The sequence below is a fragment of the Daphnia pulex genome, chromosome 11, assembly GCF_021134715.1.
Source record: "Daphnia pulex isolate KAP4 chromosome 11, ASM2113471v1".
Taxonomy (NCBI): domain Eukaryota; kingdom Metazoa; phylum Arthropoda; class Branchiopoda; order Diplostraca; family Daphniidae; genus Daphnia; species Daphnia pulex.
The window spans coordinates 3,673,285-3,696,382 of NC_060027.1; the positions used below are offsets into that span (position 1 = coordinate 3,673,285).

Here is a 23,098-nt window from a genome sequence, read left to right on the forward strand (position 1 = left end):
TTTCTTCTTCTTCTTTCGCGGAATAACACACCTCTTCTCAATTCAGTCTTTCGTTTCTTTCTTTTTCTCCCTTTCGATCGATCGTCAATCTGTCGAGGAATTTGTTTTCTTTTTCCCCATTTTTTAAAAGAAAAACCAGCAGGACTAGAAAAATGAATGTATAAATAATTGAAACAACTAGCGATGAAAAGACGGTTTAACCTAGGAAAAATGTTTCGAGTGGAAGACTATATTATCATTCTATTTAGTTCTTTTTTTGTTTTGTTTTGTTTCCGGTTGCTTTCTTCGCAAAATATTCACCAAGTGGTTAAATTGAAAAGTTTGATGACTTTTACGATTGAAAATCAACTTGCAAAAAAATTTGGACACAAAATAATGTGAAATAGAGTATAAGAAAAGTGACAGGAGAAAAAAGAGACTTTCTAAACAGAAACATCATTAGTTTTACAAAGTAATTGAACCAATTGAGGCCATTTTTTGAGGACCAAGAAACACAATCACGGGGGAATCAAACTGCATGGAACGCAAACACATTCTTGGCCTTTTTTTCCTTTCCAAAACAACGTGCAATGAGACATGTTGAAAAGGAGCTCCTTTTTCTCACTAAACCCAAGTTGCTCCTTCCCCTTTTCATTTATCTTTTACGACCGCTCAGGGAGATAGGGGAGAAGCCAGGCGGGCGATGAATTCGGTGGGATGGATAGGGTGGACGACCAATAGTATCAAGGTGAAATAAATCAAAACAAAATAGAAAAGGGACAAAACAAAAACAACATACAACACATCGTTCTTCATCTCCTGTGTTCACCTCATCCGTCCTCTTTCCCCCCTCTCTACGCAGTCTCGGATTTTCTCTCCTCAACTGGACGGTGATGCAGTAGCCAAAGAGTCTGCACAACCCAAAATGGTTGAGTAACTAGTTGATCTGCTGAAACTTTCTCGACACAGACACACACATAATGGAAGGAAAAAGAAAAAAAAAACAGAACAATTTTTTGGGGTTCGATTCTTCTCTTCTCCGTATTTCATTCTTTTTTTATTCACTCGTATAACATCGATTCGCTTTTTTGTTTCGTCTTGTTTTTTTCTTTTCTTACGGGTGGATCGAACAGCAGCTTCGTTGTTCAATCAGTGACACGCAAATAAAACGTTCCATCTTTTTGTTTTTGTTTAAAGAAGCCTCGTTTCTCTTTTTTAGAAACAGAATGAATAAGAAAAACAAGAAGAAACAACTAGCAGTTTTCAGGACATGTAGTTTTTTTTTCAATGAGGTTGAGGCCTATGATGACGGTCACCATTATCCATGGGTTGTATGAGAGGCGACGATGTTTTCGGACCTGCACGAAAGGAAAAACGTCAATAAAAATGGAAAATTCAAATGTTTGAGAATTCAAATTTCTCACCTGCTTGTGGATGCCGAGGATTACCCGGTCGCATCATTGGTGGTCTGTTATAATCCCGTCCGTCATCCCAGTCCTGGGGCGAGTGTACTATTTGGAGAACGAAAACGGTTTAAGGTTAATTCAAAAAATTGTTATCTACTGTTTTACCATTGGTGTGGGGAGGATAGAGTGGAGACGGCAGAGGTGAATAGCTCCGCGGCCGCTCAGGCGAGACATCACGACTCCGGCCAACTGACCGTGGCCTGTGACCCCCGTGTCTGCCATACGGTGAGACGGGCCTATAATTCGGTCAAATTACAGTTGTCGTTCAACATTTTCCTAAATTGAGTTTGGCACGTACCTGAAGTGATCGTCGTAACGATCCATTCGATCTGAGCGATCTGACCGGACGCTCCTCTCAGAGCCCAAAGGCGAAGGATAGCGCCGCGGTGGCGACGGGTAGCGCCGAGGCGGCGGAGGATCTGACATGTCGCGTCGGTAATCGACGTCGAAACTGCCTGTGGCGATCATGCCCAGCGGCGGAGGGCGGTGATGATCGGCCAACATACTCGAAGGAGGCGGAGGAATGGAAGGCATATGCAGGTGAAGGGGCGCTAGCATGCCGGCTTCGGGTGGCATGAATGGAGCCGGAGGGATAAAGTGCGGCGGAGGGAACAGTGAATCAAACGGCATTCCCGGCGGTGGCGGGGGTACACCTAGACCACCGAGCTCCATTCCGGGTGGCGGAATGGGTGGCGACAAGAGTGGCGGATGTTCCATCATCGTCAGCTCTTCATTGTTGGCCAGCCCCAAACCCGGACCTTGATGAAATAAAAGAAGATTAAATTCTTTGTACGATTAATATCTTAGAATACACAAAAGGACTCAACAGCAGCTGGATCTGATCGATCAACCCAAGACATAGTAATCGTTATGTTTCCTTTGTCCGCCGTTTATAACAACCCCCTCTATCACGATGATATAAAGACGTGGAAATATATGATGGACAAGCTTACCACCAGCACTATTCAATGGCAATCAAATTAACTTCAACATGTGCACGAGAGAGAGAAAATTTTCTTTTTCGATCCGCCTTTATCGATCCACTGTAATGGACTGGAAGAAAACGAGTGCATTGGTCCATTACTAACTATTCATCCAACGACTATTAAGATCCCAATCTTGGACGACTACTCGACTCGTTTTCTGACTTGAGGACACACACGGCATCGACACAGAACAGCTCCGGTAGTACAGGTTAATGAGACAAGAGTCTCAAAAGTGGGAGAGAAGAAATCAAAGCCCATTGAGTGTCTGTGTAAACCCCTTAAACTGTCGAAAATTGGGGGAAATTCAGTCACTAAGGCAACCCCCCATCCCATTTCATTCCTAGATTGAATTTCACGGGCCAGCCACGACGACAAGTCGGGGGTAAAAAAAGGAAGGCAGCAAATCTAGCACGACTCACGCTTGATGACGGGCTTGATTAAGTCCACGTCGACGACTCCATTGGCCGTACCGTTCTCCTTAGCAACCAGGAGCGCTTCCTTATCCTTCTCCACTTGAGTGAGCCGGTGACGCAGCTGGGCGGCCTCCTGCTTCGACTCATCTAGTCGACGCTCAAGCTGTCGGGCTGCCACCCAGTTCTCGTGAGCCCTTTTTTCTTGAGTAGCTAGTCGAGACTTGTAGCTCCTCTCCTGTTCTTCAATCTCTTTTGTCAACGTCTCCACCTACGTCAATTGTAATTGAATTTGTCAAGTGGGGGTAAGGTTCCGATAATCAACACAACGTAAAAAAGAGATATATATTTCGAACCTGTGACTTGTACAGCGTTAGGCTCTCCTCCGTTTCGAGTATCTTTTTGACTGACTCGCTGACGTTCCCCTCGGTGATGGCTCGTTTCGCTTCGTGGGTACCCAATTCCTTGTGCAACTGAGTTTCCTTCTCTTTGAAATAGTTCGTCAATACCTGGGAAAAAAAGGAGGCAGCAAAACATTATTAAAGGAGATTCGAGATGACCGAAAATTTCCAACGGAACAAACCTCCAATCGAGTTTCGGCTTCGCGTTTATCTTTGACTGCAGCCTCACAGGTGGATTGTAACTCCGAGAGTCGTTGCTGGATGTCGGCCTTTTCCGTCTCGAACCGCCGACTCTCTTCCGAATGAGCGTTGACCTCCTGTGTAAGTCTCTCGACAGTTTGATTCGCTTCGTTTAGCTCCGATTCCAGCTGAACGAGCGACGTCAATTGCAAGACAGTCGGGCTATCGTTGCCAGACTGTTTGAGCAACTCAATCGACTTGGCAAGATCGTTCTCCTTTGCTTTGATGGATTTTTTGAGTTGCTCGGCCTTGTCTCGCCATTCTTCGACTTCTTTGGCGTGCCGATTGATCTGGCTACTCAGCGAACGACGCTCACTGACCCAGGCTTCCTTGTCTTGCTTCAGTTTCATCAATTCGGCGCCCTCCTGCGCCATCTTCTGCTGGTAGTTTCGATTAGACGTCTTGAGATTTTCAAGATCGCCCTGCAGTGTCTTGATGCGCACCTTGTAGCGCTCCGACTCTGTGCGGAGCTCTTCGACTTCCTCGACCAGGGTCTCGTTCTCCGCCGACTTGACGCACAGGCTGGAATTCAGGCTCTCCATCGTCTGCTGCTGTCTGTTGAGCTGCTGCTGGAGTACCTCGACCGATCGCTGCCACTGGTCATTTTCCGACTGCGACGCCAACAGCTCTTCCAACATTCGGTTGGCCTCGGTGGCCGATTCAGTGGCGCATTCGACTTCCTTTTCTAGTGAATCGCGCTCCTTCTCCAAGCTGGCCAGCCGACGACTCAAGGCAACCTTGTCAGCTTCCGCCTGTTCTTTTTGGCTCCGCAATTCGGCCGCATTCATTTCGTACTCGGACAATTTCGTTTGAGCGCTGCTACTGTCTTCGTTCGCCGATTGGCTCTCGTACAGCTGAGAGTCCAGCAAACTGATTCGGGCTTTGAGCAACTTTTCGACCGATTTGTTTTGCACCGAGTAGTAGAGCATCAGAAACACCACGGTTGTCACCGACACCACAAGTGCTGGATAGAGACTTGTTTTCGAAACTCCATCAAAGGATTCCGCGTCGTTCAAAGACGTTAACAAACTCGTAAAAGAAACCGTTAACCAATCAAACATGCCGTCGCCATTTTGTTCCTGCTGTTGTTGTTTCTCCTGCAGCAGTCGATTTTTCTCCATTTCCTGGCGAAAGATCTCTTCAACTGGAATGTATTCTGGCACAGTCGACTCCTTCGCAGGAACTTCTTCTGGCACAGATCCCACAGCTGGCGGGGGGGTTTGTTCCAAAACGGAAGCCGGCTGGTTCAAGTGCTCGACGACTGCCGGAGGCAAAGGATTGAACTCTTCTACAACAGGGGGCGGAGTAGGTAGTTCCGGGGCTGGCTGCAGTTCCGGAAATTTCTCCGGGACAATCTCTACTATCGTCGGAAGTGGTGGTGGTGGTGTCGGAATCTCACTCGGTGGAGGCACGACCTGTGGTTTTGCAACTGGAGGCTTGTAGTGATGGCCAAAACCCGGAATGTATCCAGGAATGTGTGAATGTCCATGTCCGTGTCCATGTCCATGATGATCGTGACCGTCATTTTCGTGATGATGATGATCATGGCTATCGTGACTATCATGAGTGTGATCATGATGATGGTCGTCGTGATTATGATGATGCTCTTTTTGATTTTGTAGATGAACGTGACCGGCATCCCCAGCATGTACGTCGTGAATGTGGATATCGACTTTCGGCGTGACATCTGGTCCATCCACCAGTTTTGCGCAATCTTGAGTATCGCAAAAACCGTTGACTTCTTCAACTTTGGGAACGACCTCTTTTGGCGCGGGTTCAACTTCTTGATTGCTAGTTGGATCCATTGAAGCGATCTGCTGAAGTAAAGGAGCTGGATCCGTTGTCTCGACAGGAACTTGGTCTGTCTTGAGAGGCTCGTCGGTATCGCTTAATCCTAACCAATTCAATGCTGAATCAATGAAACCACCACCAGAGCCCTCAGGACTAGGTGATTTATTATCTTCGGAAATTGTTTTCAAATCGACGGGCAAACTTTCGGGATTCAAATCAGTGGATGGTGTAACAGGTTCTTGAGAAATTTCTTCCGTCGCCTGCTGTGGCTCCTCGGCTGGTTTAATCTCTTCAGACAGAAGATCTTCTTTATTCGGCAAAAGCTCTTGTACAGTTTCTATCTTTTCTTTATCTGCAGGTAATTCAGTTGGTTGTTGGTTTAAATTGACATCAGCTTGGACAAGTTCTGGGACAGAAAGAAGATTGACCGGTTCCGTAGGTTCTAATGGGGTCTGTGGAATTTCCGTGCTGACAACGATTTCAGAATTCAACAACGTTTCTGAGCCGGGCGTTATGGATTCGACTACAGTTTCAGAAGCAGGAACGATATCAGCCCCATTCGTTTCATTAAACTGCTCCAAATCATCACTGATCGGAGAACTAACAACGACATTTTTCACTTCGTTGTCGGTCGATAGGGTTTCGATCACGGGCTCGGATTGACCATCTTGTAACCAATTCAGAGGCTGTGATGCATTCCCATCTTCTTCAGCGATAGTGTTACTTGCCCGTGGTTCGTCAAAAGTATCACGCACACTATCGTGGGTCACGTTTTCCTCTTCCGGAATCGTCTCGACAACAATACCAGGACCTTGGCTTTCTTCGATAAACTCTGACTTGTTGGAGATTGGCGTTTCAACGACAGTCGATTGCTCATTATTCATCACAAGGGGATTATCGATGCTTTCTTCTAGTGAACGGATGTGAGGGGCATGAATCGGTGAGCTATTCACACCATGCAAGTCAACGATTTCAATCACTGGATCGATGGTAGGTGTCTTAACGGATTCGGTCACAGGATCAAGGTTTTCTTGGATCTCCGGATCGATTTCTTTAATATCCAATGAGAGCTGATCAGTTGGCGTCTTCTCCAAAATGAAATCATCGTCATCAACTTCGTCTTCTGTCTGTTCGTTCGGGTCAATTTCTTCAATTTCTTCGCCTTCTTCATCTTCGCCAACGTCGTCTTCATTTTCGTTTCCGCTTTTTACATCTTCTACAGTAACAGACGATTTTGGCGACTGAATAGGAACAGGTGGTTCTTCGGATGACATGACATCTGCTGGAACTGGATCTTGGATGCCAACAACTTGATTAATCTCACTCGGTACTTGAGCTTCAGCAGGGAGAGTAGTAGTAGTAGTACTGGCTGCTGTGGTTGTAGTAAGAGGAACAGCCTGCATTGATGGTTGTGGCAATAGATTTGGTTGCTGTTGAACAGGCTGCTGGGGCATAGGCTGTTGGGGCACAGACAACTGAGGAGTGTGCTGGATTGGAACAGGCTGATTTGGCAGTATGTTATTATTGTGGAATTGAGGATTCATGTGTGGAGGAGGAGGCTGCTGATAAGGATTGTAATTTCCCTGTGGTCCACCTTGCTGCAGTTGAGGCTGCAGTTGAGGATGCAGTGGAGGATGCTGTTGAGGTTGTTGTTGAAGTTGCTGGGGAATGAAAGTGGATTGGCTATTGGGTGGCTGCATTGCAGATGGGTGGACTAATTCTGTTGGTACAGTGTGGCTGGGATTTCGTTGAAACATCCTCATTTCTCTTATCAGCCTTTTAGGGATATATCCTCTTTTACCTCGCACCTATTAATAATAAATATTTTATCAAATAACACTACTAACTTAAGCTAATCCAGTTCAATATTGAAAATTTTTTTTGTACCTCAGCACCCCATAACTCTTTATTTTGACCTGCTTCTTTGCTGTAAATTATAACTTCATCTCCTGCTTTGAAGGATAATACCAAAGGTTCGATACTATTGTAATCCACAGATGCAACCCCAGAAGACAAAGCTCCTACGAAAGAGGAAAAAAACACAAAGAAATTTTTTATTATCTTAGAAACATTTCCGACGTCAGATGTGATGACGAGAAGTGACGGCATAAACAGTCAACTTCGCATATGTCAAAAATACTTGGAAACGACACTTACCCCGACATTCTGGATCACCACACAATCTCCAGTCCGATATTGTGCCATGAATATAAGGCACGAACACGAAGGAGACAAGGAGTAGCAGAGAGTAGTTCATAGTTTCACATGAAGCCGGAATATATATTATTTGATTCAATAGGAACAACTTTCAATTCCTGTCGAAAAAAAAAATTTACTTGCCCTAAATAAAAAATACACCGCTATCAAGTCAAGAACTGTTTGCCACATCAAAATCAGCTGAGAGCCCTCTGGGTTGCCACGTATACTCATTTCCATTTTGCGCTTCATGTGTGACGTTGGAACTCGGCATTTATATTGTTTACGGGGGAAAACCTTTTTGAGCTCTTCCAATCGATTGCGTCCCATGTTCTTCTTAAATGAAGCGGAAAATTAAAACCGGGAAATCCGGGCTTGAATGACTCGAAAAAATTTCTTCATTAATGTTTGAAATAAGAGAAACCTTTGAAAAGATTGTAAGAATAAGAGCTTTCAATTTTTTCCTTATCAAAAACTTGCACAACAATTTTTAGCGCCCAAAAGGAATTTGAATAAATTTGTTTTATGAATTTACAACGACGTATTCAAAGATGTGTGATTAATTCGGAATGATTGCATCGCCAATTTTTCGTTCCTTCAGTAGATATTTCCAGCTCATTAGATTTAAAGGACGTATATATAATATTGAGAAGATCCATCAGAGTTTAAAGGTAAGAAATGATTTTGAGAATTTGATTTTCAAATCGTCCCTACGTGGTGACCACGTGTGACAACTTGGTCACTTCACTTGGACACTTTGGCCTAGAACTGTAGAGACTAGAGAGAGAATGTCATTTACTCATTTCAACATTACATTCCTTTTTCTTCACTTTTACTCCATTTCCGCTTTATATTGCAAAATCATATTTACCATTGTTTAAATTCCTTGAATTTTTCTGGGAAAAAATGAAGTAATTAAAAAATAAACGTGATTTTTTTTTTTATTTCGCACCGTTCGCGGCGCTATCTTCCGTCTAGAGAACTCTTTGTTGACTTGAGTGGTGATCAGTGCATGCGCCTGATTTGATTTCGTAAACCTGAGTCTTACAGCGATTTGTGGACCGTGACAGTTTCTCTTTTATCATATTAGTTGACTAAAACTAATTATCCTGATAAAAGTAATAATAAAGGTGCATTTTTTCGCAACCATTCCATTCAAGGTAAACAAATATAAAATTCTCTATGCGTTGTTGCTTTTGGGGGCTTAACACGTGGATAGTGTTTTCTGTCTTACCAGTAGGCATTCATTGCGTTCTTACTAATAATATATTCGTGATGTTAGTAGAAATATGAAATAGGTTCAAGTTCATTAGAAATCACTTTGTAATTTGGAGTCTTGAGTGTGTGTGTGACTATTTGACTTGTGAATCGTAATCTACACAAAATTGAACAGTTTTCTTTTGTTTAGGAATCACACAAGAGATGGATCATCATCAGTTATCGCTGTCAACAAAAATGCCTAAGATTGTTAGTGAAGATGTTCAAATCAATGAAGATAATTGCATTGATGACAAGAAAGAATATCACCAGGAAAAGGCAGAAGTAGTTAGTCAAAGTTATATATTTCCTGTAGGCTATTCATAGATAAAGGTTTTTTGTTTTAAACAGTACAATCTGGAACCATTGCCTGCATGGATGACTCTTGCAGATGAAACTTGCATGAATGAACTTATATCCACCAAGGATTATTCCCAAAAAACTAGTGCCAACCAGGGAATATTAATAAGTCAAGTAATGTTCAAGGTTGAAACTACCTGCTAATTTGATAATACATCTTAATTTTTTAACTAGTTGGCACCAGAGGAGCTTTGTCTTGAGGATGTGCAACAACTACAGAAGCTGAATAGAGAACTTCAAGCTGACAACATAAAAAAAACTCTATCTTACATGATGCTGGAACAGGACTACTACAGTCTCAAAGGTTTTAAATCATGGGCTGTTAATGTAAATTGTTCAATTAGATTAGTATTTACCCACCCTCTTACTCGTATATTTAGATGAGGTTGCTGTTCTACGCAAGGACTTGAAACATTGGCAAGAATGTAGTGGCCTTATGAAACTTGCTCTCAGGGAACTATACTCCAATCGCGAAAGCACGGTGCGTTATGGAACAGGTAACGGACCATAGCGGACAGTTTTTATTTATTTGTACGCCACAAACATCAATTGCGTTTTGTTGCAATCAGATGAGATGCCAGAACTACTCGGCGTAAAATTTGAAGAATCCATCGAACAAAATTTTTCGGATGAAGTATCATCGCCGCCAAAGAGTTCGTCACTGTGCCCAATAGGTATTTATCTCCGTTTCCCTTTTAAGAAGACGGGAAACATACTCAAGCTGTCTTTAAATCTTTCATTATTAGTAGAGCTTGTTGATTTACGTCATCAGCACGTAAATCAACCTCAATCATTTAGCGAATTTCCGTCTGTCACTATTTCGGCTGAAATGTCTCAGCGCAAAAGCTTGTCACCGGTTAACAGCGTTAATGCGATGAAACAACTGAACGAAATAAGACGGAGCCCGCTAAACGACGTTTCGCATTGTCCAACAGGTATTTATTTGTTCTTGCAATCAAGGTTTTCAGGAGGGAGCCTGCTTCAGCTGTGTATTGATATTATGTTTCAATTAGGTATGCTTGTTGATTTAAGCGAAGACACCGCACAATCGCAAGCATCCAGCGTACTATCCCCTGTTTCGGATGAAATGTCTCCGGGCATAAAGTCCCCTTTGAAAAAATATGATGTGGCTAATTCAGAGGATGAATTTATTCCTTGCACGCGAAAGGACTTCCCGTATTGTTCCACAGGTGATAAATCAGCTTATTTCAGCTTTGTGCTCAAGGTTACGGGAGATGTTTTATCTTTTATTATTACACTATGTTTAAATCGATATACCAGAAGCTGTAAAACCACCGCGAAGATCTGTCGAAGTTGATTACGTTCCAAAGGAAACATCTCCGCATAAAAAGCTATCATCGCCGTTCAAAAGAATTATTCCAGAGGAAGCTAAGGCAAGTTTTATATCGCAGTAACGATGAATTTTTAAGACAATTCTTTCAATTTCAACATTATATTGAAAAAAAGCTTAACTAGTCAATATGCTAAAGTCATCTATTTAATTCACAGAGTAACTTCAAAGACCCGCCCAAGTATTATTTCCCGAAAAGGAAGGAGTTTAAATGTGATGTGTGTGACTTGTACTTAAATAGCCAAGAACAAATGTTTCAGCATTTCAAGGGAAGTAGGCACAAGGTAAACTCTGATGAAGAACGGTTTAAAAACAATTAGTTGTAATTGTAACGGGGTAAACACACGAAACACGTTTATTTGTGTTAACATTTTCCCACTTATTTTTCTTTAGAAAAGAAAAGGATGGAACATTTTTCAAGTCTTTGGTGTTTTTGTTAATGCATTTCTATGATTAAAACCAAGTAATACGACGTTTAAATTCATTGATGATGTACCGAAGTAATTTGCGTGACGGCATCAATAAATGATTTTACGAGAACTAACTTTTACAGGCAGAATTAATAATATAAAATTTTACGTTACTTATAACAGTGTGCTTTTCAAGAGATTACTGGGAATTCAATGTTGACATGATATGTAATGCGAAATGTCTTAATTTCTGAGCGTGATAAGTTACCCGAAGGGTTTCTGAAAGGGTTTTCGTTTTCACCTGATATTGTTTTAGTTGAATTAGTCACTGCGTGGAAGTACGAAGGAAGCCTTTCTGTTTTCGTAATAAAACATAGAACACTGAAGACTGCTTTGAATAATGAAATGTAAAAAGATGTATTACAAAAGCACAATCAATGAAGAATACCGATCAGACAGGAACGGGCAAAGCTTCGGCTACCAACAAGAGAATGTCTTCCGTTCGTGCTCTCCAGTTTTGAGGGCCTTTTGAAATACTCGTCCAGACTTCACCGTGTCGTGGTTCAGCTTGGACGCAACGCTTTTTGACATCATTCTGCTCTTCGACTGTTCCATGAAGCAATTCAAACTTGTAGAAATACCCCCAGGCATCTCCGAAATCTGGATCGATTTTGACTGCACGATTGAACCATTCGCGACATTTCTGTGTTTTCCTTTCTGTCCAAAAGAGCTTGGAGACTGCCAGTAGAACATGTGGATCATGTTCGCACTTTTTAAGGGCATCAACACTTTTCGTTTTGCGTTGGGGGCGATCAACGATGAAGATGGTTTCGGCCCACAGCAGACCAGAGATGGGGCAGTCTTGCAGTGCTTTGGCCATCATGGCCGAAGCGATATCCTTTAGACCAGTCTTCCATTCTAGCCGGATGGCTTCCAACCAAAGTTGCGAGTTCTGCGGGTTCTTTTGGCGTGCCTTCTCTAAGACAGAACGCGCTCTGGTCATGTTGCCCTGGCTTTCGTCTAGTCGAGCCAGCAACAGCCAAAGAGGAACGCTAGTGGGACACTTCCTCGTCCCAAGATTGTAACTCTCGCGTGCCTGAGTCATACGCTGCTGCAATACATGAATCTGACCTTGCATCATGTAGAATTTAGGGTAATCAGGAAACTGTTCGATAGCGGTCTGCAATTGTTTCAGGGCCTCTGCCAAGTCCCCAAGATGCCACTCCAGTTTAGCTGATTTCATAAGCACGCGAGGAGTGGGTGCAGAATTTCGAGCTTTGGCCAACAACTTGCGCGCTCGCTCATATTCCCAGTTTTCAGACTCAAGTTTGACGGCAGCCAACCAAATTTCTTCAGAATTTGGATTCGCTTGAAAAGCCAACGACAAGATAGAACGTGCTGCCGGAACGTCACCTAAAATTTAAAAAAAAAAACGAAATGAATAAATGTAATAATAAACTCTTGCCAATTTTGTGCTATTAAGGTGAGTTCTAATTTACCTGCCAACCACTTTGATTTGGCACCCATGAGCCACAGTACTTCAGCTTGGGGACAGTGGGCGACTGCACGTTGAAGAAGTGATTCTAGAGAATCACGTGTTCCATGCTGTCGTTCAAAATGGGCAGCACGTAACCAGATAGATTTCTTAGCAGGGAAAGTTTCCAGGGAATGCGAGTAAACCGCACGCGAACATTCGAAAGCACCCTATTAATGAATAAGAAAATCGAAGAAAGCAGGAATTAATAGTGATGTTTCGTTAGTGCTTTTTCTAAACGTTAGCGTTATCCGTTAAGTTAACGATGTCTCATTTTTTCACGTTCGTTAACGCCGTTAATTAACGCCGTTAAAAATGTCTCCGTTAACGAAAATTCGACGTTATTTTTACCGTTATTTAATAAAAAAATTGCACTATCAAATCACTGAAATCAGTCACGGTCTTGATTACTTATATTGAAATTGCTGCTGGCGTTGAACAATGTCACAATGAAGCAATGATCAACTAAAAAAAAACAGAAACTGCGGATTAAATAAACGCACAGACAAAAGAAAAAAAACAAGTTCCAACTAAAAAAGTAAAGGCCTCAATAAATCCTTATTGCAAGTGAGGAAGACTTTTGCGGCCAAAACTTCTTCCGCCGTCCTATTTTTGTGTCCTAGACAGTGCCATCCGGCAATGGAAAATTCGCGTTCAGATGATGCCGAAGAAACTGGTATAACCAGTAAATTATAGGCCATTTTGGATAATTAGGGGAAACGACCAGAAAAATCCTTCCAGTAAGAGATCACATCTTGAACTGGTGGATCCTTAGAAGGATCAAATTCATGACTTGCAAAGTGGAAGTAGTCTAAAAGTTCAGTTTCAATGCAGTCGAGGGAAGTGGCTAGAAGGTAGGAGCAGTCGAAATCAGGATCTCTTTATAAAGAGATTTATAATCTGTCATGAAATTAAATCTTCTTTCGAGATCTTCTAACATCGCAGATGCCACGCTTATTCACCGTCAACAGGAGCATCAGAGTCTGAATCTGACATTAAAGATTTACACTCTGATTCTAGTTGTTTCCCTACTCTACTTATACAGTTTCGTTTGCCACGTTTTGAAAGCAAAAAAAAACCTCAGAGAAGCTAAGAAGACTACTGCTCACTGTCACTGGCTATTTAAATTCGTTTTCATAGTCAACCTACTACAGTAAAATGTTGGAAGCGCGCAAAAAATACAAATTTCATTTTGAAAAATCCAAAAATTTCATATTTGGCAGCGCTGTTAAAAACAAAAATAACGTTTGAAAATAACGTCTGAAAAATGCCAAACGTTAGCGTTATCCGTTAAGTTAACGAACCCCAAAAAAGGTCCGTTAACGGACTTTTCACGTTATCCGTTATCGTTAACGAAACATCACTAGGAATTAATAAATCATCCTTGATCTCGGTGTTTAGAAATAACATTGTTTTTACCTGAGATGTGAAATTGTCGGCGTCTTCCAACCAACTGTGTTTGCGATCTTCGTCTTCCACTCCATGACCAATGACGAATTTGATGATAGCCTGACAAGTAAGCACAGCTCCAGATTTCTCGGCATCGACGGCTTCCTTTAACCAGTGTTCTCGATTGATCTCCACTCCGTTGGCCGCCAGAGAATTGATGGATCTGTCAATAATTTTCTCCACCATCGTTGTATTCCCGTGGGCTTCTTCGAGTTTAGCAGCGGTGATCCAGATTTGACGATCTGTTGGAATATTTTCGCGGGCTTTGTTCAATACTTTTCGGGCGTTTTCGTACGTCTCTAGTCGAGCAAGGGCAAGCCAAAGCTCAACACTGGTTGGACAACATTCGACTGCACGAGATAACAGAATTTTGGCGTCTTCCGGTTCTTCCAACTCAACGGCAGCTTTCCACAAACGAACCGAATTGGGAATGTGCTCTAACGCTTTCCTGTACATAAAATCTGAATTATTTGAACTGTCGTATGAGAATTGTAAATCTACCTTACCTGAATACTCGTTTCTTAGCTTTCATGTCCTGTTCTAGTTCTGATGCTTTGATCCATAGTTTTACGGAATTGACCAAATGATTTACAGCCTGTGCAATTACGTTCTTTGCAGTGTCTACTGGTACAAGACGGGCAGCTTCCAGCCACAGATCTTCCGAGTTGGGACAAGTCTCACACCCTCGCAAAATCAAATTACGGGCTGCTTGTAATTTTCCTGCATAAAAGATTCATAAACACCTAGTTTACTTGAAGCAAATCAATCCAATTCTACCTGTCACTTCTTCAAGACGTGCTGAAGCAATCCATGCCGGAGGATGGTTAGGGTTTGTTTCTCGAACGGACTTCAGTAGTAGTCTAGCTTTTTTAATATCATTGATATCTCCTCCATAAGTAGGAATCATCGACTGCAAATCCGTTAGATAACCTTTGGGATCGACCACTGTTTGACCGGAAACAGAATCCGAGACTTGGTTAAGCTTAATGTCCATGAGAGTGTTACGGGCCTGGCCAATTTTTCGCAAATCCAAATCGCCCGTCTGCAGTCAGATATTAAATAAAATTTTATTATTATTTGGCTGTTTAGTATTATTTGGGCAAGCCAACTATTGCGGTAATTTTTTGTAAGAAATTTGAAAAGAAAATGAAAATCATAAAAAACCCACCGGAGTTAGCATGCCAGGAAACGCCGAAGCCAGTCCACTCTTGGGATCGATCGAAGTGCTAGATTCTCCTCCTAAGTTTCGAGTCAGTACTGAATCAGGAAGTGGGGTGAATTTCTCTCGTCTTCCATGTAAACGCTGCTTCCTATTTCTAGCGTCTCCCACTTCTGGAATGTTCTTCCATTCTTCTTCTGAAACCTAAGATAAGCCACAAAATAATTTAGGAAAATAACTACATTTGAGGGACATTCAAATAACAATAAAGACATACTGCACACAGTTCTCTTTTAAGGTCACTGAATTGCTGTTGAATTTTTGGTCTTTCCTGACGATACTTTTCAATTTCTTCCTTCCTTCTTTTTTCCCTGTACTCTCGTCTTTTTTCATCCATACGCTCATCAATAGCTTCATAAACTGCATCAGCTTCTTCATCATCTTTATCATAAGGATCTTTGTTGAATAGAGAACCACCATAACCAGCAAACTCATCGTAGTTGGCATCATTGAGATCTTCTTCAAGATCTTCATCATCATCCTTCTTTCGTTTAGCTGGTGCTGGATGACGGTCATCTGGTACATCATTTGCATCTCTGGCTGGACCAATATCTGATCGAGTGGTGAAACCTGTAGCACTGGAGGAGACAACAAAATTTAATCTTCCACTCTTTTTGTATTATTATTATTAGATATTTACCCTCTGCCAACACCGGCAACATAACCTTGGGGAGCTGGTTGACCAAGAAAATTTTTTCTTTTTGGATTCACGATTGGCGGCGGCGGAAGCTTTGAGGCCATGATAGCGTTTTTTTGCAAATTTCAAATTGCCAACTCAAATCAAACGAAAACGATAGAATAAAGTATTGCTCTTTTGTATTTGTTGGCAGTCTGTTTTCGACTTTTGCAATGTGCGTCTGAAGTGCGACACCGGTGTTGCCAAATTTCGTAATGCTCATAATTATGTTTTCCCTTTCAAAAAAATTTTCCCGATTGTTATTTGACACATTCCGAACAACCAAAAACACCGAGAAGATTTATTACTAAAACGAAAGGCGGATGAAAATATTAAATATCTTCTTCATCTCATCTTCCATGTTCCTGCACTGCTTCTAGTTGAAGATTCCGTTAACAGCCAGTGATTGCAGAGCAGCTACAGACGCCTGGAAGCCCGCGTTATAATCGCAAGCTACTTCGTTCGTAACGAAATTGTGTCTGTCATCTACGTAATGGTCATTTTGGTTATCTGGGCCACCAATTAGAGCTCCATAGAGGATCTGGGGATTAGGATTGGGTGAATCAAAGGCATCCCAATCGCAAACGGCGGGCCTATTCGGACATGAACTGCAAAAAGACGAAAAATTAGAAATGTGTATAATATTTCTGGATATCTATTGTATGAACAAGAAGCTAAAAACACGAACCTGGACGCATGATGTGGCTTCAGTGGTGGATTGTGCCCGAAACCCACGACAAAACTACGGCCTGTATCTCCAAGTGCATAATGAATCTGCTGTTGCGCCAGTTGGCGATACGCCAATGGATTGATGTTCAGATCGGCAGCCTACGGAATAAGTGAATAATATATTAATATATTAGTTTAACGTATTTTTAATCACCAGGCGTAAAATTGTGAATATAATTTTTTTTTTAAATACTTGAAGACAAATGAAAGCGATATTTGATGCGGCGCCTAAAGATCCCCACTTGGTAACAAATAGGAGCCCCTTTGGCGTCTTCGGTTGTTCAACTTTGGAATCACAGAAAGTTTTCGCTGCGTTTCTGTAGAGGTTCTCATTTGTCAGTTTGGCCAACAGAACCTATATGAATTAAATGGCATTAACGGAACAATAATTAAACAAATATAACTGATTTACCTGTACTCCGGCAGTTTTCGTATCCCATGAAAATTCCGATGGATTATCGGAGAGGTTGAAATCGGTGTAAAATGCCTTAGCATCGTCGAGGTAAGCGTTATCGTTAGTAGCTCGGTATAACCAACTAGCGCTCCAAGCCAGTTCGTCACCGAAACCACTTGACCTACAGGCAATTGTGATATTATACCGGATACACATCAAACGCAACAATTTTATTAAATTTAAAGCTTTTACGAATAAAAATCTGCTACTTGTGGGATGGACTCGCTGTATATTCCTCGATGTCGTTTAGCAAAATCGTACAATTGCTTTGCATGTGTCAAGCAAAGAGCTGAGTAAGTGCTGTCGACTGTTTTAAAAACTATTGAAGTTGCGGCAAGTGCGGCAGCTGTTTCACCGGCCAAGTCAGACCCTATCGTGCGCAATGTTGTGTTATTTCTTTGAACGACAATATAATTTAAAAACAAATTACCAGGTTTTGAGGTAGATATAAAAAAAGCCTAAAGCGATAGAAATGTAGTTTTCAGTCGATGAAATAAATGAGTTTAATAATGGGTCAGGGCTTTATACCGGTCGTTTCATGGTCATTTCTTCGGGACGTCCCCAGTAATCGTGATCGAGATCGCCATCGCCCACTTGCCCATAAAATTTGTTAGTTTGCACATGGGCCTTGATAAAGTAATCTGTCGCCCACTTGACCATATTTCGAGCTGTTGTTAATTTCCCTGTATTATTTAAATTAATCCAGTAAGTTTAGTGATCTGATTCAACGAGAAATTGGTTTAAATTTTTAAAACCTGCGGAAGAATATCCAAGCGGATAATCAATTATCGACCAAGCCACTATCGTTATAGAACTGGCTAAAGGAAAACCGAGTTTCAAGTGATCTCCAGCTAAATAAATATGGTAAAGAATTTCAAATACTTTGATGGAATAAAATAGAATACAAATAATAGTATAAATTACCATCGTAATAGCCTCCAGTGAGATCTTCTCCGTCTTGTCCACGATCGTTGAGCGCCGAGTCTGAACGATACGGAATGGGGTTATCGTTTACTGGCAAGCGCCCAGAGCGCTGGGCATAGTAGAAGAGCAATGATTTGGTGATTACTTCACGGTAATTGTATTTAGTCGGCCAGGCATCCACTAAAAGGTTGTTCTCCTAGAAATTGCTTCATTTAGTACAACTTTTTCCATTTTATGCCAAAGAATTAAAATTTATTACTTCTTCTATTATCGGTTGTCTAGCCTCTGTTTTAGTGTCTTGGAAGGACATAATAAAAACAAAATTTAACCAAAAATTCTCTATTATTACGATTAATAATTTAGTTACTTACCAATTAAACAGACGTTGTCTCCGTTAAAAAGTACGCTTGTAATAATGGGTGTGGTGCTGGAACTAAAGAAAGCATTAAAACCGACACTCGTCAGTGTAGCCCCAGCGCTCTGAACTCCGTTAGAACTGAGGTTTCTCAGCTGATATTCCACTTCATTAATCTTAGACTCTGTAGCGTCCCAAGCCTTTAAAAATAAAAATATTCAAAAATGCTATCTATGATGTAACAGGAGCGTGTCATACCTTTAACCATGGAACGGCCGATGAAAATTTCAGGTCAATTTCCCATGAAGTGATTGGAGTCGTAATTGAAATATTAAGCGAGGCAGTCAAGCCTCCCGGCCAAGATGAGCTAATTGTGACGACATTATCGCACGGTCCTCCTATTTATTATTTTGATTGGTGTATTTTTCAACTCTATAATCATGTTAAATATGAGGAACCACACGGAAGAATATTTACCGGAAGCTAGATGCATGAAAAGAAGAATAACGATGAAGCCGGATAAAGACAACATTCTCGGTAGTAAGTTTGCTGGATTCTCTGTCAGCATCGTTCGTCCCGCTCGCCTTTTTATACTTTACATTCGGTCAAAGCATACACGGCACAGACTCAACTCTTTTACGTTATTGCATATTACTTCACAATAATTAAAAAATAACGAAAATACAGTTGCGTAACAAGAATACCATCACCATATTAAAACCATTTTAGAGGAAAAGAATTACTTGAGCAACGCACTGGTATTAGGAAATACAGGACCCATTCGATGGAATGCATACTCACACTACCAGTTTCAAGTAGATTTTATAATATGGATGACGCACAAAATTCTTTTGTTTAGACATTTTTAAAAATTGTCTTATTTTTTTCCCGATGGAACTATAGCCTTGATAACTACGACTTCTTTTGCACGAGGAATTTCAGCGAAATCTCTTTACGGGTTTCTTCGCGGAAAACGTAGTTACGCTTGTTGCATTTTTCGATTTCTATACATCAGTTTATCACCCCCTGTGCGGATTTCAGATGTTCTTGTTTGAAACCAATCAACTTCGACGCTAGATTAATGACTAGCCTATTGTGATGTTTGGGAACTTGGAAATCAATTAGGTGTGGAAATCAATTTATCAACATCTTCTATTGAATTCAGCAGTTGCATAATTCAGGTTTCAGATTGAATGAAACAACACGCGAGCTACCACCTTTACCTTGAAAAGGACATCGAACTCAAACGTATTCCAGACTTTCCTTATACTCTTTCAGATTAATAGACGATTCTTCGTGACATGCGCATCGGTTGAAAAGTTACCAATAGTTTGAGAAATGTATCACCAAATTTTATTTAACTTTTCAAGAACACACAAATGCAGGCGTTTTTTAACCTTTAGTAATAAATCCCATTTCCAAGAAAACCAACAAGATCAGCAGTACTGTAGCAGATAACCATGCAGAATTAAGAGTAAAATATACTTTCTAAAATGTAGGTATATAATATAGTTGTGTAACAAATTCCTGTCTTATCTTGTAAATTTGTATTCTAGTTGAAAACACCTTGGACAGCCAATGATTGCAAAGCAGCTACAGATCCTTGGAAGCCGGCGTTATAATCGCAAGCTACTTCGTTGGTAACGTAATTGCTCCGATCATCCGTGTAATTGTCGTTGCTATCTGGACCACCAACTAGACCTCCATAAAGCACCTGGGGATTGGGTGCAGTTGAGGAATAAGTGCTCCAATCACAAACAGCTGGTCTATTCGGACATGAACTACATAAAAAAAAATAAAAACATTAAAAAATAATAATGCTATCATATTTATAAGCACAATGTTTTATTCAAACCTGGACGCATGATGAGGTTTCAACGGCGGATTAACTCCAAAACCCACGACAAAACTACGGCCTGTATCTCCAAGCGCATAATGAATTTGTTGTTGCGCCAGTTTGCGATACGCCAATGGATTGATGTTGAGGTCAGCCGCCTTTTGAATCGGTGTAAGATTTAAGACTCAAACTCATATGATTATTTTTTTGTACCTGCAGACAGACGAAGGCAATATTCGCTGCATGACGCAATGATCCCCATGTGCTGATGAACAAAAGTCCTTTGGGTGTCTTTGGTTGGTTAACTTTGGAATCACAGAATGTTTTGGTTGCGGTTTTGTACAGAGGGTCGTTAGTCAACTTGGCCATCAAAACCTACATATCAAATCCTTAACATTAGCGACCGCGACCCAACCTATACTGAACACTGCGTATATGATTTAGTTTTGTATGTGACCTGCACTCCGGCCGTTTTCGAATCCCACGAGAACTCCGATGGATTGTTAGAGAGTCCATACTGGGTGTAAAAAGCCTTAGCATCGTTAAGGTAAGTTACATTGTTGGTAGCGCGATAGAGCCATGCTGCGCTCCAAGCTAATTCATCTCCGAAATCACTTGATCTATATAGGCAAGTATAACCGGAGTTGTTAAAACACAAAATTGTTTCAAATGTTTAAAAAATATGTTACGGGTAAAAAGCTGCCGCTTGTGGCATAGACTGGCTATATTTCGCTTTATATTGTTTGGCAAAATCGTACAGTTGCTTTGCATGTGTCAAGCAGAGAGCTGAGTAAGTGCTGTTGACTGACGCAAACACCATTGAAGTTGCGGCCAGTGCGGCAGCTGTTTCACCGGCCAAGTCAGACCCTGCATTTGAAATTCATGTTGTTTTAGAGTGTTCAACCACCAGTATAGACCAAAATTTACCTGGGTTTGCTGTAGAAATGAAATAAGCCTGAATCAATTTTAGCGTGAATGAAAGTAAATAATAAATTGTTAAATTCAGTCTAGAAATTATATGTCAGTTTTATCGCATCAGTACCGGTCGACTCATAGTCATATCTTCAGGACGTCCCCAGTAATTGTGGTCGAGAGTACCATCGCCCACTTGCCCATAAAACTTGTTGGGTTGCACATGGGCTTTAATTAAATAATCACTAGCCCATTTCACCATATTCTGGGCTGTTGTCAATTGCCCTAGATTTTAGACGAGTCGGTGGCAATTTTAGCAGTAGAATGAATATGTAATTTCAATAATTATGAACCTGCAGAAGAATATCCGATTGGATAATCAATTATTGACCAGGCTGCTATCGTCATAGCGCTGGCTAAAGGAAAGCCGAGTTTCAAGTGATCTCCAGCTGTTATGTAACACAGAGAATTATTGACATTTTTAATACATAGACATAGAAAAGTCTAATTAACCATCGTAATATCCTCCAGTGAGATCTTCTGCGTTTTGTCCGACATCTTTGAGTGCCGAATCTGAACGATATGGAATGGGGTTATCGTTTACTGGCAAGCGCCCAGAGCGCTGGGCGTAGTAGAAGAGCAAAGATTTGGTGATTACTTCGCGGTAATTGTATTTAGTCGGCAAGCCAGTGCTTGAAGTTGTGGTTGCCTACACATTGAGAATAATTAGTTAGAATTAATTTTCATTTAGCAAAATAACTCTAGCTTTGTGTTAATAATAAGATCAATTCAAAAATAATTGATGTTGGCTTCAGGCTTTCATCCGCATTCACCTGAGTAGTTGTAGTCGCTGGTTTAACAGTTGTTGTGTTGATCGGTCTTATAGTTGTTGTTGTTAATGGTTTAGTTGTTGTAGTGGATCCTGTCTTAGGCGTAGTTGTTATCAATGGTTTAGCTGTCGTCGTACTCACTGGTTTAATTGTTGTCACTAATTTTGCGGTTGTTGTTGTCCCGGGTTTAGCTGTGGTTGTTGTCACTGGTTTAGTCGTAGTTGTTGTCATTGGCTTTGTTGTTGCTGTTGTCCCGGGTTTAGCAGTCGTAGTTGCCATTGGCTTTGCTGTAGTGGCTGTGCTAAGTAGTCTAGCAGTAGTTGTCGTCACTGGTTTAGACGTAGTTGACGAGGAAACAACTGTGTAAGAATAATCAAATCAGTAAATTTTCTAATCCAACAATTATTCATATTCTCCGTTATACCAGTTGAACAAATGTTGACACCATTAAAAAGAATACTTGAAACAGTAGGTACGGGATTGGCATTCGAATTAAAGTAGGCATTAAACCCGACACCACTCAGTATAGCCCCAGCGCTGTAAACTCCATTATAGCTGAGATTGGTCAGTTTAAATTGAATATTATTAGTTGACGTTGATGCAGCAGACCAAACCTTTAACTCAGCCAATAAATGAATTAATTTCTAAGATTTAAATAATCAAGGCGCAATAGCAACCCACCTGTAAACTTGTAAGAACGGATGAAAATGATATAATCATCGTCCAATTGGTGATTGGTGTCTTAATTGGGATCAGAAGAGCAGTGGTATAACCTCCTGGCCAGGATGAAGTTACATTGACGATATTATCACATGGCCCTCCTAATGATAAGAATTAACAAAATTTACTCTTTTTATAAAATATTTCAATTAAAATAATTAAATTATTGTTCAACACCTGAAACAAGACGGGCGAAAAGGACGATAATGAAACCGGATAACGTCAACATTCTCGGTCGATTACCATGAATTGTCTGGTAGCTTTGGTATAAATCTGTATTGTTATATTATATTCACATTCGTAGTATATGATGATGTGCGTTTTTACCCAACAGATGTGTGAAGCTCGCAGCTGCGCATCCAATAAAAAAATAGTACCATATGTTTGTTGTTACATTTTAAACTAGCCGAGTGCCTAATTCATTTCCCGAATAAATGCGTATCCAGATCTAAGCCATTTTGCTGCCGTAAAATGGCGTAAAAAGACTTCAGAATAAATCTGGCCATAATATCTCGCTTCATTCACGCGGTTGTTGACCTATTTCGTGAAGACTTTGCCGGACTTTGCTTTGTTGCATTTCAGTGTCTTCTGTTAATTATAAACGAATGTGTA

The 23,098-nt window shown here is 41.1% G+C and overlaps 4 protein-coding genes across 10 annotated transcripts; 1 reads left to right on the forward strand and 3 right to left on the reverse strand.

Moving 5' to 3' along the window:
* Positions 1-220: 220 nt before the first annotated feature.
* LOC124207704 (transport and Golgi organization protein 1 homolog) lies at positions 221-7,696 on the reverse strand. The gene is made up of 9 exons (XM_046605289.1): positions 7,431-7,696; positions 7,161-7,294; positions 3,425-7,081; positions 3,198-3,350; positions 2,851-3,112; positions 1,744-2,203; positions 1,551-1,681; positions 1,404-1,490; positions 221-1,337 (listed from the first exon to the last, which is right to left on the reverse strand). Exons 1-9 carry the CDS (start codon positions 7,528-7,530, stop codon positions 1,264-1,266), a joined length of 5,058 nt encoding a protein of 1,685 aa, XP_046461245.1. The 5' UTR covers positions 7,531-7,696; the 3' UTR covers positions 221-1,263.
* Positions 7,697-8,459: 763 nt separating this feature from the next.
* Positions 8,460-10,977, forward strand: LOC124208215. 6 transcript variants are annotated; one of them, XM_046605975.1, is made up of 10 exons: positions 8,460-8,629; positions 8,878-9,014; positions 9,078-9,212; positions 9,261-9,390; positions 9,467-9,583; positions 9,656-9,760; positions 9,833-10,021; positions 10,100-10,276; positions 10,368-10,480; positions 10,596-10,977. In XM_046605975.1, the coding sequence occupies exons 2-10, from the start codon at positions 8,892-8,894 to the stop codon at positions 10,755-10,757; spliced, it is 1,251 nt and encodes a 416-aa protein (XP_046461931.1). In that variant the 5' UTR covers positions 8,460-8,629; positions 8,878-8,891; the 3' UTR covers positions 10,758-10,977. The 6 variants fall into 6 exon arrangements, with proteins under 6 accessions (XP_046461931.1, XP_046461933.1, XP_046461932.1 ...); XM_046605977.1 differs by having other exon boundaries at positions 9,836-10,021; XM_046605976.1 differs by having other exon boundaries at positions 8,878-9,011.
* Positions 10,978-11,239: 262 nt separating this feature from the next.
* LOC124208218 (pre-mRNA-processing factor 6-like) lies at positions 11,240-18,767 on the reverse strand. Its single transcript, XM_046605985.1, has 21 exons — positions 18,665-18,767; positions 18,446-18,585; positions 18,204-18,387; positions 18,092-18,129; positions 17,833-18,028; positions 17,664-17,759; positions 17,437-17,591; positions 17,339-17,366; positions 17,101-17,278; positions 16,867-17,029; positions 16,648-16,809; positions 16,414-16,553; positions 16,183-16,333; positions 15,690-15,778; positions 15,267-15,627; positions 14,999-15,193; positions 14,608-14,872; positions 14,337-14,550; positions 13,801-14,278; positions 12,347-12,551; positions 11,240-12,260 (listed from the first exon to the last, which is right to left on the reverse strand). Exons 1-21 carry the CDS (start codon positions 18,753-18,755, stop codon positions 11,299-11,301), a joined length of 4,491 nt encoding a protein of 1,496 aa, XP_046461941.1. The 5' UTR covers positions 18,756-18,767; the 3' UTR covers positions 11,240-11,298.
* A 750-nt stretch (positions 18,768-19,517) lies between these two features.
* Positions 19,518-22,802, reverse strand: LOC124208214 (endoglucanase 12-like). Of its 2 annotated transcripts, none has more exons than XM_046605973.1 (13): positions 22,664-22,801; positions 22,448-22,587; positions 22,191-22,380; positions 21,770-22,125; positions 21,450-21,645; positions 21,290-21,385; positions 21,067-21,221; positions 20,952-20,979; positions 20,714-20,891; positions 20,482-20,644; positions 20,238-20,399; positions 20,043-20,182; positions 19,518-19,968 (listed from the first exon to the last, which is right to left on the reverse strand). In XM_046605973.1, exons 1-13 carry the CDS (start codon positions 22,713-22,715, stop codon positions 19,740-19,742), a joined length of 2,085 nt encoding a protein of 694 aa, XP_046461929.1. In that variant the 5' UTR covers positions 22,716-22,801; the 3' UTR covers positions 19,518-19,739. The 2 variants fall into 2 exon arrangements, with proteins under 2 accessions (XP_046461929.1, XP_046461930.1); XM_046605974.1 differs by having other exon boundaries at positions 19,524-19,968; positions 21,908-22,125; positions 22,664-22,802.
* Between the last annotated feature and the right edge of the window lie 296 nt (positions 22,803-23,098).